Source organism: Podarcis vaucheri (assembly GCF_965113315.1).
Source record: "Podarcis vaucheri genome assembly, chromosome: 10".
Classification (NCBI taxonomy): domain Eukaryota; kingdom Metazoa; phylum Chordata; class Lepidosauria; order Squamata; family Lacertidae; genus Podarcis; species Podarcis vaucheri.
The window spans coordinates 20,144,540-20,156,837 of NC_138748.1; the positions used below are offsets into that span (position 1 = coordinate 20,144,540).

The 12,298-nt window shown below is 44.9% G+C and overlaps 1 protein-coding gene across 2 annotated transcripts in view; it reads right to left on the minus strand.

Moving 5' to 3' along the window:
* The window catches only part of CAV1 (caveolin 1), a 32,069-nt gene that overhangs the window by 18,029 nt on the left and 1,742 nt on the right, over positions 1 to 12,298 (minus strand). For both annotated transcript variants that reach the window (XM_082239900.1, XM_082239901.1), the window contains exon 2: positions 11,091 to 11,261. In XM_082239900.1, the coding sequence (XP_082096026.1) occupies positions 11,091 to 11,261 (171 nt within the window). The remainder of the gene's footprint in view (positions 1 to 11,090; positions 11,262 to 12,298) is intronic.

Genomic DNA, 12,298 nt, shown 5'->3' on the forward strand with positions numbered 1-12,298 from the left:
CACTGGAAGGTCACATCCAACAACCATAATTCCAACATGGCAATAGCAATCATCATAAGCCAATGCTAAACTGCAAGGGCTAAAGTCCTGTTGGAAATGGTTAATTGTAATAATTGCTGTTATACAGACAGAAACTGTTGTTTCAGCTTAGGTATCCACTTTGCTTTTGGACATTTTAAGTCATCGCAAATAAACACAAATTCCAAATCTGCCTGGATGTGCAAATAATGCAACGCTCTCAGATGCCAACATACCTATTGGATATGTGGATCTCCAGACAAAGAATCTGGAATATGTTTAATCCTGATGCGAGTTGAATTCCACACTGCTGAAATAGCTGCTTAAGTGGATGGCTCAAATAATTAGCTGCACTTGAGAAACATGTTTTTGATCGTCGGCATCCATGTGTGAAGTCTGGTGTGGGCCTTGGAGCCTGATGCCTGGAGCCAGACCCTCCAAGTGTCCCTATTTCCAGGGACGTCCCTGATTTAGAGAAGCCATCCCAGTTTCTGATTTGATCCAGGAATGTCCCACTTTTCCTTAGGATGTCCCTACTTTCATTGGAGAAATGTTGGAGGGTATGGAGTTATCCAACCCCCAAGCCATCTGAAGGCAATCCTGTACAGGGAAGTTTTTCAATGTTTAATGTTTTATTATGTTTTTATATATGTTGGTATCTGCCCAGAGTGGCTGGGGCAACCCAGTAAGATGCGTGGGGTATAAATAGTAAACTTATTGTTACGGAATGGGACGTCCCTATTTTTTTTGGAGAAATGTTGGAGGGTGTGCTCACCTAACTTCCTTGTAAGTACAACACAGGGTTGCAGCCTAAGTTTATGAAAACAACACAACCCGAAACACGCAGAAACAAAGTTAATCGCCAAGTTGCAGGCAACCGTGAGTAGGAGTTGCCGGAGGGAACGCACACAAGGGCCTCTTTCACTTTGCCCCATCGTTTTAGGAGGCTGGCATAATCTAGAGCTGGCTGTGATTAGGGATACGAAGAGGCAACAAGCGTCCGGGGCTACATTTAATGATTCAGAGAAAGGCCATGTGTGGGAGTAGGGAGAGGCTGTGCTTGGGGAAGGAACAAGAAAGCATTGGAAAAGCAGAGAGACTATGGCATAAATCCTAATATATATAAACGGTGCACATAAACTCTGCAGGCGTTAGCAGATTCTTTGTACATGTAAGGATGTGTAGCCACTGTTACCAGAGTCTTGGAGTAGCAAAGGATTTTGCAGTTCCTCCCTATCCCCAAGATACACACCCTTTATGCGCCTCCCTGTGCTTTTATTGTACAATACTTTATTCTATTTTTATGTTCTCCATCCTCAGGTGTTGGGTCAGATCATGCCTGTTTTAAATTTCTGCTTTTAAAATGCAAATTTCAAGCCTTTTCACTGACACTGGGGGTTATAATCAAAGGGCAAAACAGGAGAATAAGTGAGTATTTATTCTGCTGATATCTAAAGCAACTTGCGTCTCTTCTGGGAACTATATATTATGATTTTGTAAAGAACGTAAAAAGGCAAAGGAAACTAAGGCTTTAATCCTATCCACGGTTACTTGGGAGTAAGTTCCTTGAACCCAATAGAGCTTACTTATGAATAGGCTAGGTATGTGTAGGATTGCAATTTACAGTAGGTTGTAAGAAAAAAATCTGCCCTTCCCCCCAAAAAAACTATGATTGGGCATCCATTCTACACATCCATTCTTACGAACAACTAAAATGCCGCAAAACAGGGAGCTCAGTTGGACAGAGCATGGTGCTGATAATGCCAAGGTTGCAGGTTCGATCCCCAAATGGGACAGCTGCATATTCCTTCATTGCAGGGGGTTGGACTAGATGATCTACCACTGTATTCTGCTCTGGTCAGACCTCACCTGGAGTACTGTGTCCAGTTCTGGGCACCACAATTCAAGAAGGACACTGACAAACTGGAACGTGTCCAGAGGAGGGCAACCAAAATGGTCAAAGGCCTGGAAACGATGCCTTATGAGGAACGGCTAAGGGAGCTGGGCATGTTTAGCCTGGAGAAGAGGAGGTTAAGGGGTGATATGATAGCCATGTTCAAATATATAAAAGGATGTCACATAGAGGAGGGAGAAAGGTTGTTTTCTGCTGCTCCAGAGAAGCGGACACGGAGCAATGGATCCAAACTACAAGAAAGAAGATTCCACCTAAACATTAGGAAGAACTTCCTGACATTAAGAGCTGTTCGACAGTGGAATTTGCTGCCAAGGAGTGTGGTGGAGTTTCCTACTTTGGAGGTCTTTAAGCAGAGGCTTGACAACCATATGTCAGGAGTGCTCTGATGGTGTTTCCTGCTTGGCAGGGGGTTGGACTCGATGGCCCTTGTGGTCTCTTCCAACTCTATGATTCTATGATCTTCAGGGTCCCCTCCAACTCTACAATGCTATGAATCATTTTAAGTTCTGCAGAAGTTCCAGAGATATCAAAAAATTGCCCACTATTTTGTAACATTTTGGTTGGTCCTAATAATGGAATTCTCCGACGGTGGATATTGGAATGACTTTTTTTTGTAAAAAAAGAAAATTTTCAGGTTTGGCTTAGTCTTCAAAAACAGCCTGATCAGATGGTAAAACTGTAGTTTGTACCACTTCAGACTGCAGTGTATATGTCTACATGTTTCAGGAGTTCTTTCTCTATATATGCGAAACAGCATGTCAGGGATAAGATCCTTCCCAGCTGCTATTTACTTTGGTATGGGCAGAATTTTCAAATACATGCATATGGGAGAGCATCAGAACCGTGAAGTGCATACTGGACACAATACCCATATGTGCACCACCTGCCCATTAAAATAACACGGTGAACTAAATGTAACTGAAATAGTGAACTAAAGATTTGTGCAACCTATAGAGAGGGTGCAAATCAAGCACATTTGGATGTTTACCTTATTTCACCTAATTTATTTTGCTTATTTATGGGACCGCCTTTCCTGGTATGCCCCTCAGAGGACCTTAAGGTCCATGAATAATCATAGTTTAGAGGCCCTGGGCTCTAAGGAAGTCAGATTATCCTCCACCAGGGCCAGGGCCTTCTCAGTGATGGCTCCAACCTGGTGGAATCCTCTGTCCCATGAGACCAGGGCCCTGCAGGATTTAACTTCCTTCCGCAGGGCCTGTAAGACAGAGCTATTCCGCCTGGCTTTCAATTTGAACTTAGTCTGATCTTTTATTCCCCTTCCTTCCCTCCCTCTCCCCTTTTTATGAAGATTACCCGCTCTGGGATCCCACAGCTAATTCTCTCCTGGTCTCCTCACTGGCCCAAATAGGACTAATTTAGTCATGTTTATTGGATGGATTCCCCCCCCCCCAAAAAAAAAATTGATTTTAGAATTCTGAATTTATTGTTATTCACGTTTTATACTGCATTTTATGCTGTTTTTTTGTTGCATCAATTAAGAGTTTTACATTTGTTGTTAGCCACCGTGATCCTGGTTTTCTGAACTGGGAAGGGTGGGGTATAAAAATATTATTATTATTATTATTATTATTATTATTATTATTATTATTATTATTATTTTATGAGACACGAGGAGGAGCAAGGGGAAATGAAGCCAAACCTCCTAAAAACCCAGGCAATGCCCCCAAATTCAAAGTGGCCAGGGCAGGAGATAGCAGCCTGGCACTTTTGGGCAGCTGCCAGGGCCCCAGAACCATGTTGGCGTCCACTGCCTGTGGGCCATTCTTACAGCCTGGCACTCTGTGGAGCGCCAGGTAGATAGATCTAGCCATCCTTCTATTTCCTTCAATGCCCCTGGGTAGGCATCACTTTAGGGAATTGTAGGTGGATAGAGCCAGCTGCCCAATTCTGCCAGTGCAGCCAGGTAAGCCTGCTAAGGCCCACTGACACAGGAAGAGGGCTCACCTGAGGATATAGCTCCCTTCTGGCCCCGGCAGTGGTTACCAAGCTAAAGGAAGCACGATCCTTTCAGAAACTTGTTGGGCTTCCTATTACTTGCACATATCTCACCTCTGCCTCGAAGCTTATTCGTCTTGAGCTTTGGAACCTCAGGTGCAATAGACTTTTATGTAGCACCTTGCAACGCACATCGCGGGAGCACATCCCCTGCTTTTTATGAGTTACGAGGCATTTTAAAATAAATAAATGCTGAAGCCATTTGATGAACTGCTTACAGAGCAGATTCCTTGTCCCCGGCCTAATCATTTGTCTTCTGTGGTTGGCTTTGCTTTTATGGCACTGTGTAGGTGTCAGCACAGAGCGAGCGACAAGAAATGCAAAAGCCCTGAACAAATAGCTAAAATGCTCAGAAATGGGGGTGAGTGGGGTAGCAGGATTCAAAGTTAAAGCAGGGGTGTGACACATGCAAAAACCAGACTTTGAATATAGTTTTTTTATAAAAAAAATTATGGCAATTAAGCCTGGTTGCACTTTTGTATTTTGTGTTAACAGATATGGAAAAATGACTAATCCTAATTTCCATACTATCAGTCGCTAGAACTGCCATTTCACCTGAAGGTCACAACACTGAAAGCTGGAAACGTCCACGTTTTTAACCATTCTGTTTGTATGACCACAGTGTCAGGATCAACACCAGTCATCCTCAAACAGCTGCTGCCCTGGGATACCTGGGCTGGCCCTGGAAGCCACCTGCCATTTTAAATTTCCTATACTACACTGCAGAACCAGATACTGCATTGCTCTGGGGCATTGTGGGAAATTTAAAATGGCAGCCAAGGGCCCGGTGATTTAAAAGGGTGCCCACATTTCCAAAGCTCCCTCAAATCTGGAGCCAGCCTTGCACTTAGAGGATGATCGATGTATTTCTAGGATCTTGAATATACACCTTCAGGGTGACCTTATTATTAACACTTCAAGGGCTCCCCCTCAGGCTTCCACTGAGATAAATACCCCAGAACCACATAGCAAAAAGAGGACTGTTGGACCTTAATAACTGATACACATTGGTGCTATGCCCAGAATTGACAATTGTGATGGGATACCATGATCCATGCTGCAACAGGCCTGAGTAAAGAAGCTGTGGTTTGAAGCAAGAGATCAGCTGTCTGCATTCCCCTTAAACGTTATTTGAGAGTCAGTCTGGCCAAGCTGCTCCCTTAAGAGATAATAATATTTGTGATGTGTATATTACTTTCTTTTTGCTGGGATGCTGAAGCATGAGTGATTCTCACATCTGCCACACCTGGGGGGGATTGCACCAAGTTAGGCCTACCCAGAACTCCACATTCCAGGAGACCAGGGCAGTAGCCACAGGAAGGCCTGTGCAGCGGCGTAGCGTGGGTTGTCAGCACCCGGGGCAAGGCAAGTAATTTGCGCCCCCTAACCCCTAACCTGCCGCCGCTGCCAGCTTCTTCTTGCTGCTGCCTGGTCTGGTCTGGTGTGGTTCTCTCCCGCGCTCAGCGCTGCGCTGGGCGGCCACTGCACTGTCCCTCCCCCAGATAGTCCCTCGCTCTCTCTCCGCACCGCACGCCTGGCACCCACCCCCTCCACAGTGGGCGACGACCCAGCGGCTCGGATCAGATTCGCACAGCCAGCACTGCAGTGAGAGAGAGTGAGTGAGTGAGTCAGGTAGGGGCAGAGAGCTGCGAGTGCGAGTGCGCGCCCCCAGATGTTGCGCCCGGTGCGGCCGGCCCCCCCTGCACCCCCCACGCTACGCCACTGGGCCTGTGTGGACCTGCTCCCCTCAGAAATATTCCAAGCTCTTGGTAGTTCAGCTTATCTCTTTCCCACACACCAAGTCTCTAGCACTTTTACTTTGTGGTGATATAAGGGAAAATGTAAAGACAGTAACTAGTGGCTCACAAAGAAAGAATTGTTGCTTCCATGTCTTAGTGGTCTGCCTAGTTAATCCGACAGGATAAATGACATGTGCTAGGTCCTCATTTCCAAATGTTATAATAAAATTGCATTATTTTATTAGTGTTTAATACAAGTAACTCGTTTTATACATTTAAGGCTATCTGTAGGGATATTCTTCTGGTTGCAATTATATCATCCCTTGGTTCCCCACCCTGTGGTTCTCAGTACCGTATTTCTAGCTAGAGGCATGAAGGGAACCTATGTCAAATAAACAGGGCTACAAACTAAAGATTAGCTTTGTGCACTGGAAAACAGAATTTGATTTATTCCTTTCTAGGCCAAGTACCATAAAGGTTTGGAAATATGGCCACCCTGTAACTTTCAGGAAACACTGGTCAACACAAACAGATTATGTGGTAAAACTGTTCCTAGGCTTCATATCTGTTGAAATGGACTCTAGTCCAAACACGTTTATGGCATAATAGCTTTGCTAATCTTAAAGGTGCCACAAGTCTCTTGGTTGTTACTTCAAGAGTGTTTCATTTCAGAGTAGAGGTAGATGCTGAAACATCTGGATGAGTGAGTCTTCCCACAAATATACATGAATCAGTAAATTAAATTTGTGGAAGAATGGTTTGAAGTCTAGCCACTTCCCTAACATGCTCATTTTCTGCATTCAGGATTGAGTTTTTGTTTTGTTTTGTAGAGCAAGGACAATTCACACACACAGCTTCTCTGTTCGGCCTGTTGTTCATATAGACCAGCCCTCAGCTGGATTCAAAGCTTCAGCACTGCATTACTGCTGCTGTTCCCCAATTGCAGCCGCCTAAAGGAAATTTCCCTACAGCAGCAGTTTGGATATGTAACTGCAAAACTAATTGCTGCACGTAAATTATGAAAATAAGAATCTTGAGTTGGGGAAAATATCTTTTGTTTCTGAGAGGGTCCACTATCTGAAGATGTTCCCCATGTTCTCATTTTCCTTTGGGACGCAGGATATAACTGACATCTTTGATCTCTCCCTTGAGAGATGCTTGCAAACATTTCCTTAAAGATATGTGCTTTTTCCTCATCAGTGATTGGCCTCTTATTCCCAATAGGATCCATCTTTTTTTTTCATTCCGTAATGTTGTTGAGAGCTATCTAGATTCCTTTCAGCCTTGCACATATCACTAATCCTCAGAAGGTTTTGTTGCTTTGGGAACCTCAGCTGATGCTGAAGAATGAGTTAGAAAATATGTTTTTCTCCTCACTCCCCAAACACTCCCCTTCTCAGGCTTATTTTCTCTTCCTAAAAGAGAAAGATTATATTATTTATTCAACCTGTTTTCTTGTGCTTTGTTTTGCACGATTCTTTAACTTTTGCAGGCCAAAGTAGCCTAATAGTGAGAAACCTAAGATATCAAGAGTCTAGTTCTATGCAAGTTTGCTCAGAAGTAAGTCAATGGACTTCTGTCACTGAGCTGTGGCCCTTTCAACACTTTAGATTGAATGATGGGACTTAGAAAACCTGGAAGGTCTGGTTCTGCAAGCAAACATTCTGTTGCTAATCAGCCTATAGAAAGGAGCTACTTCCTACCTCTACGCCAACAGAATAAACTATTTTTCTCCACAATACCTGCACTGGGCAGGTGGAACCTTACAGATATCTATCTGAGACAGAAAGTGGAGAATCACCCAGCACCTGGGATGGGAACAAGTCCCCCCATCCTAGATGCAAAGGTTTCTTCTCTCACTCAAGAGGCTTCATGATGTAGCACTGCAACATCAGTTTGCTTACAATGAGTGAGTTGCAGAAATATGTTTTTCCAGAAGTTCAGCAAAACTTGGACTACAAACCATCCTTGGCCATCACATCTGCAGCATGATGTGCCTCTGCCAGGAATGGATTAGATCCATGATTTCCCCTGACCTAGATGGGCCCCGATAGTATTTTCCATTGACCCAGATACATTGGACTAGTATAAATGTGACATTTACAAAATTAACAAGAGATCCAGAAGGGCCTTTGCTCCAGTTCACTTAATGACTTCTCCTTTTGGCATTTTTAGTTTGGAAAAAGGATCCCCTGCCCTGCCCCCCTTTTATCTCCATTTGGGTAAGGCAGATTGTCTTTGTGCTCCCTTCTCTGTGAATAAAGCAATGCTTTTGCAAAAACGATTCTGTGGAAAGTCAGGTCCATAGGACAGAATAAGCACACAAGTGAGGCTTGCAACAAAATGTCGAAAAGTGCAATTCTCCTGTTTCAGGGTTCCAGCCATGCAGCTATACCCTTTCCAGGAGACTCCATTCCATTTGCCCACCCTCCCAGTTTTCTGTTCCACACCTAAACATCCAACCAGCATTTCATGACCCCTGAACATACTCAGTCATCATTGATTTTGTTTTGGGGTTTTTTTTTGTCCCTCCGTTTTTGCAACGAGTTTTTAAATTATTTCTTTAAATCTTGGAGTGGGTGTGGTGCCATTTTGGCTACATAAGTGCTAATACTCACCCCTAAAGTTGAGAAATGGAATACAGTGGTACCTCGGGTTAAGTACTTAATTCATTCCAGAGGTCCGTACTTAACCTGAAACTGTTCTTAACCTGAAGCACCACGTTAGCTAATGGGGCCTCCTGCCGCCGCCGGAGCCCAGTTTCTGTTCTTATCCTGAAGCAAAGTTCTTAACCTGAAGCACTATTTCTGGGTTAGTGGAGTGTGTAACCTGAAGCGTATGTAACCTGAAGCGTATGTAACCCGAGGTACCACTGTAAATGATTTCCAATCCCCCCCCCCTTGTTCATTAACATTGGGCCCTTCAGGGTAAGCCATCATCTGAAACAAACTACAGGTTACCATGAATAAGCAGTGGGTTGGCCCATTGTTGCTCAAATTATGCTCATCCCTATTCCTCCCTTTTGTGCAGCTGGAAAGCAACAGACCACAGTGCTGGCTTAGCATTATGTACAAATCAGTGTTCATGGCAGATGCTCATGGCTTCTTTGGGAGACATAGCATTAACCCAGAGCTGTGATTTGTTTATTCCTGGCTTAGCAAAGGGAGGAGCAAAGTAGCGTGATTTGAGCACCATGAAAATGAAACCAGCGAGTCTGCGCCCCAGTTAAGCCCTCCAATCTTCCCTGAGGCTGCGACATGTTAAAATCAATCTCAGACAATATACTCCGTAAGTTTTAATCAATCGATTCACTGATTAACAGCACAATCCTGTGCTTACTCAGAAGAAAGTTCCACTGGATTCACTCCCAGGTAAATGTGCATAGGACTGCAGCCAAAATCTGCCTACATTTGTATACGGTAAGCAATTGTTCACAGGGTTTTTGTTTTGTTTTTCCGACTATGCCTTTGTGTGCTGTAATACAATCTTAGAACTGACATTCCCTTCTATGTGAGCGAGAAAAGGGAATAGTGTCTCTAAGGGGATGTTTGCCACCTGTACGTTTTTTTTGCAAGCAATAGTATTTCCCCTCCAAAGCATTTCTTTTAAAAAAAATGTTGTCAGATTAAATAAATAATCAAAGCATGACAAAATATTGCAGGCTTATTATTCTCTTCTTTCTTCAGCATCCAGTGGCAAATTACGGCCTTCCTCAAAAAACCCCAAAAAAGCTCCTAGCCCCGCCTTCTGAAGCCAAGCCCTTGTGGGCAGCCTGATACTTAATGAGAAAAATATACAAACATGTTTTTTTCCTATTTAGTCAGGCAACCTGAAGAAGTTATGTTTTGGGACCAAGTAATACTCTAGCTATGCATGAGAACAAAGGAGCCAACTCCTAGGGGCCAAGCCCCTTTGACTCCCCCAGTACAATATTTTAGGGGGTCAGCCCCCCCAAAAAATTGATAAGCATTGCCATTCAAATGGTGTTTCTGCACCGTCAATATTTTACTTCAGTTGGCACCCCTGCATGGGAGCAAAATGCACTGCTTATGTTAATAGGCTGACACAGTGGCAGTCATTTTAATATACATTATCCGCCATGCCTAGAAATCAACGCAAACATTGATCAGAAGTGCAGTCCCAAGCAGGTTTACCCAGAAGCAAGTCCCAGCAAGTCCAATGGGACTGAGTCTGTAGTACAGGGCCAGATTTAAGTTTGATGAGGCCCTAAGCTACTGAAGGTAATGGAGCCCTTTATATGTCCAGCTGTCCTTCGTCAACAATAAATTGTCACTGTTTTTTGTGTCAAATAGATGCTATATGGTAATTTATGGACCTAATAGGCATCTAAAGCCATATAGAAATGAGCAAACCAGTGATATTTTAGGGAGCAGGCTGGCAGGCGGGGCTCATTACTTACATCATAGTAGCCTACACAACACAAAACACTGTTGCTGTATGTAGGTTTTATTTTATTTGTTTTTTATCTTATATTTTGGAAATGTACACCCAGGTTTTTTTTTCCTTTAATTTTTTTGGGGCCCCCAAGAGAGTGGGGCCCTAAGCTATAGTTTGTTTAGCTTATACGTAAATCTGACACTGCTCTAGTATGTGTGTTTAGGATCGCAGTCCAAGAGTGCAATCCAATGTGTGTGTATTGAGAAGTAAGGGCCATTGTATCTAATGGGGTTTATTCCCAGGCAAGTGTAAACAGGATTGCAGCCTTTTTCCTACAGAGACCTAAACAAGTGGCTTTCATGCAAGAGCTGCTGCTGCTGCTCTTTTTCACTTACAAAGGTACTTTACAATCTATGACATGTTCACATTCACATTACTGCGAGGCTATGGAAGGGCAGCTGAGTTTAAAAAGCAGGGACTTTTTTAAAAAAAAGAAAAAAGCAGGGACTTGTCAGAAGGTACATATCCCTCCATGAAAAGGGGTGGAGCTTGTACCCAGCTCTTCCATAACTATGTTTATCAAGCCTACCACACTGGAAAAATCCAGTAAATAGCTTCAAATGAAGGCTCCGTTAGAAAGTAAATAGGAAGAAGCTTCCATTTCTGAAACAGGATATGCTTCCTTCATGAGATTTTCTGAACATGCTGTTAATTAATTAAAAGTTTGCAAAGGTACTGTGTGGAGTTCTCAAACATTCTAGCGGACAGAGAATTAAAGTGTTTAGCTAAAAAGCAATCACAAATGTGATCTGTTTCCTTAGAAAGCCCCCAGCCCCATCTGTTTTTTGGGCTGATTTTCCAAACCAAAACCAGTCCTCCTTCAAGCATCCCATACCAACCAGTCTCTCTCCCACCCCCACCCACAGCCCAGCATGTCTTCTGATCAGATTCGGATGGGTTCCCCCCCTTTTTTGTGGGTTTGAGAAAAGTTCTGGACTTCCTACCTTGACCACATCGTCGTTGAGATGCTTGGGGTCTCGGTCGACCAGGTCAATCTCTTTGGTGTGAACGTCATGGAACTCCTTCTCGTTCATTTCATCTGCCATGACCTTGTTGTTGGGCTTGTAGATGTTGCCTTGCTCCCTGATGGTGATGGGCGCTGTGTAAAGAAAGTCCTGGAAAGGGAGGGGTGTGGGAAAGCGGTCAGTGAATCCGATGCGACTACTAAGTGAACGGCGCGGTCCTGGGAAGGGGATGCACGTCCAAAAAATCCCACTCGCTCATCGGACGTTCAGGGAGCGGCTGTCTATGCTGCACTGGTCAGGGAGAGCGCGCGGAGCCTGGGGAAACTTCATCCAGCGAATGCCCCAGAGGCTGGCTTTTTAAATGGACAGAAAGTATCTGACACCACACCCCTCGGTACCAGGCAGAGCCGCGACTCCCGCTCGCGCCGCCAGGGGTCCTCTCCTGGCGCGCGCAAGAATTGGGCAGGTTTGCAGCCGGGGAAGGCGCAGCCGCCGCGCCCCTGTTCACGCGCTTGGAGAATTCGCAGCTTGGAATCTCCAAGTTTCCTCTTGCAGGGAGCTCTCCCTTAATAAAGCAAAGGGGGGGGGGACTCCCTGCCCCCAACCAATCAGCTGGGACACTTGGCACCTTGCCTGCCTCGCGTTTCACGCGCAAAGGAGTATTTTGCGCCCTTGCGCTGCCTGCCAACCGGCGCGCCACCGCGTAGCCTAATCCCACGCGCGTTTCCATTCGACAGTAAGTTCCAGGAGGCCCGCTCATAAGAAAGAGCGCATAAGATCGCAGCAGCGGCCAGCATTTTCAGTGGCAAATGTGGGCACCCTAGTAAGCACCCCAGGGCACCCCCCGAATGCCCCCAGCAAAAGGAGAAGGGAAGGCAAAGGCGAGGCGAGACGGGGATGTAAATGGGACAGAGGACAACGCCCCGCACCGTTGACTAAATAACCCCAACATGTTGGCATGGAAGAGCGCTCCTTGCCTTGGGAGGAAAGCTGGATGGGGGAAAAGCGTCTCCTGCAATGAGGCCACGACGATTTAACACCCCTCGTACTCCGGATCCGTTACTCCAGAACAAATACCTCATCCTTGGGTCCATTCAGGAGTAAACCCTCACATGCGTTAGGATTCATCACTGAATGGACGGGGGAGGAGGACGCAAGACGGTTCAAGGCAGAACTCATCCGCGATA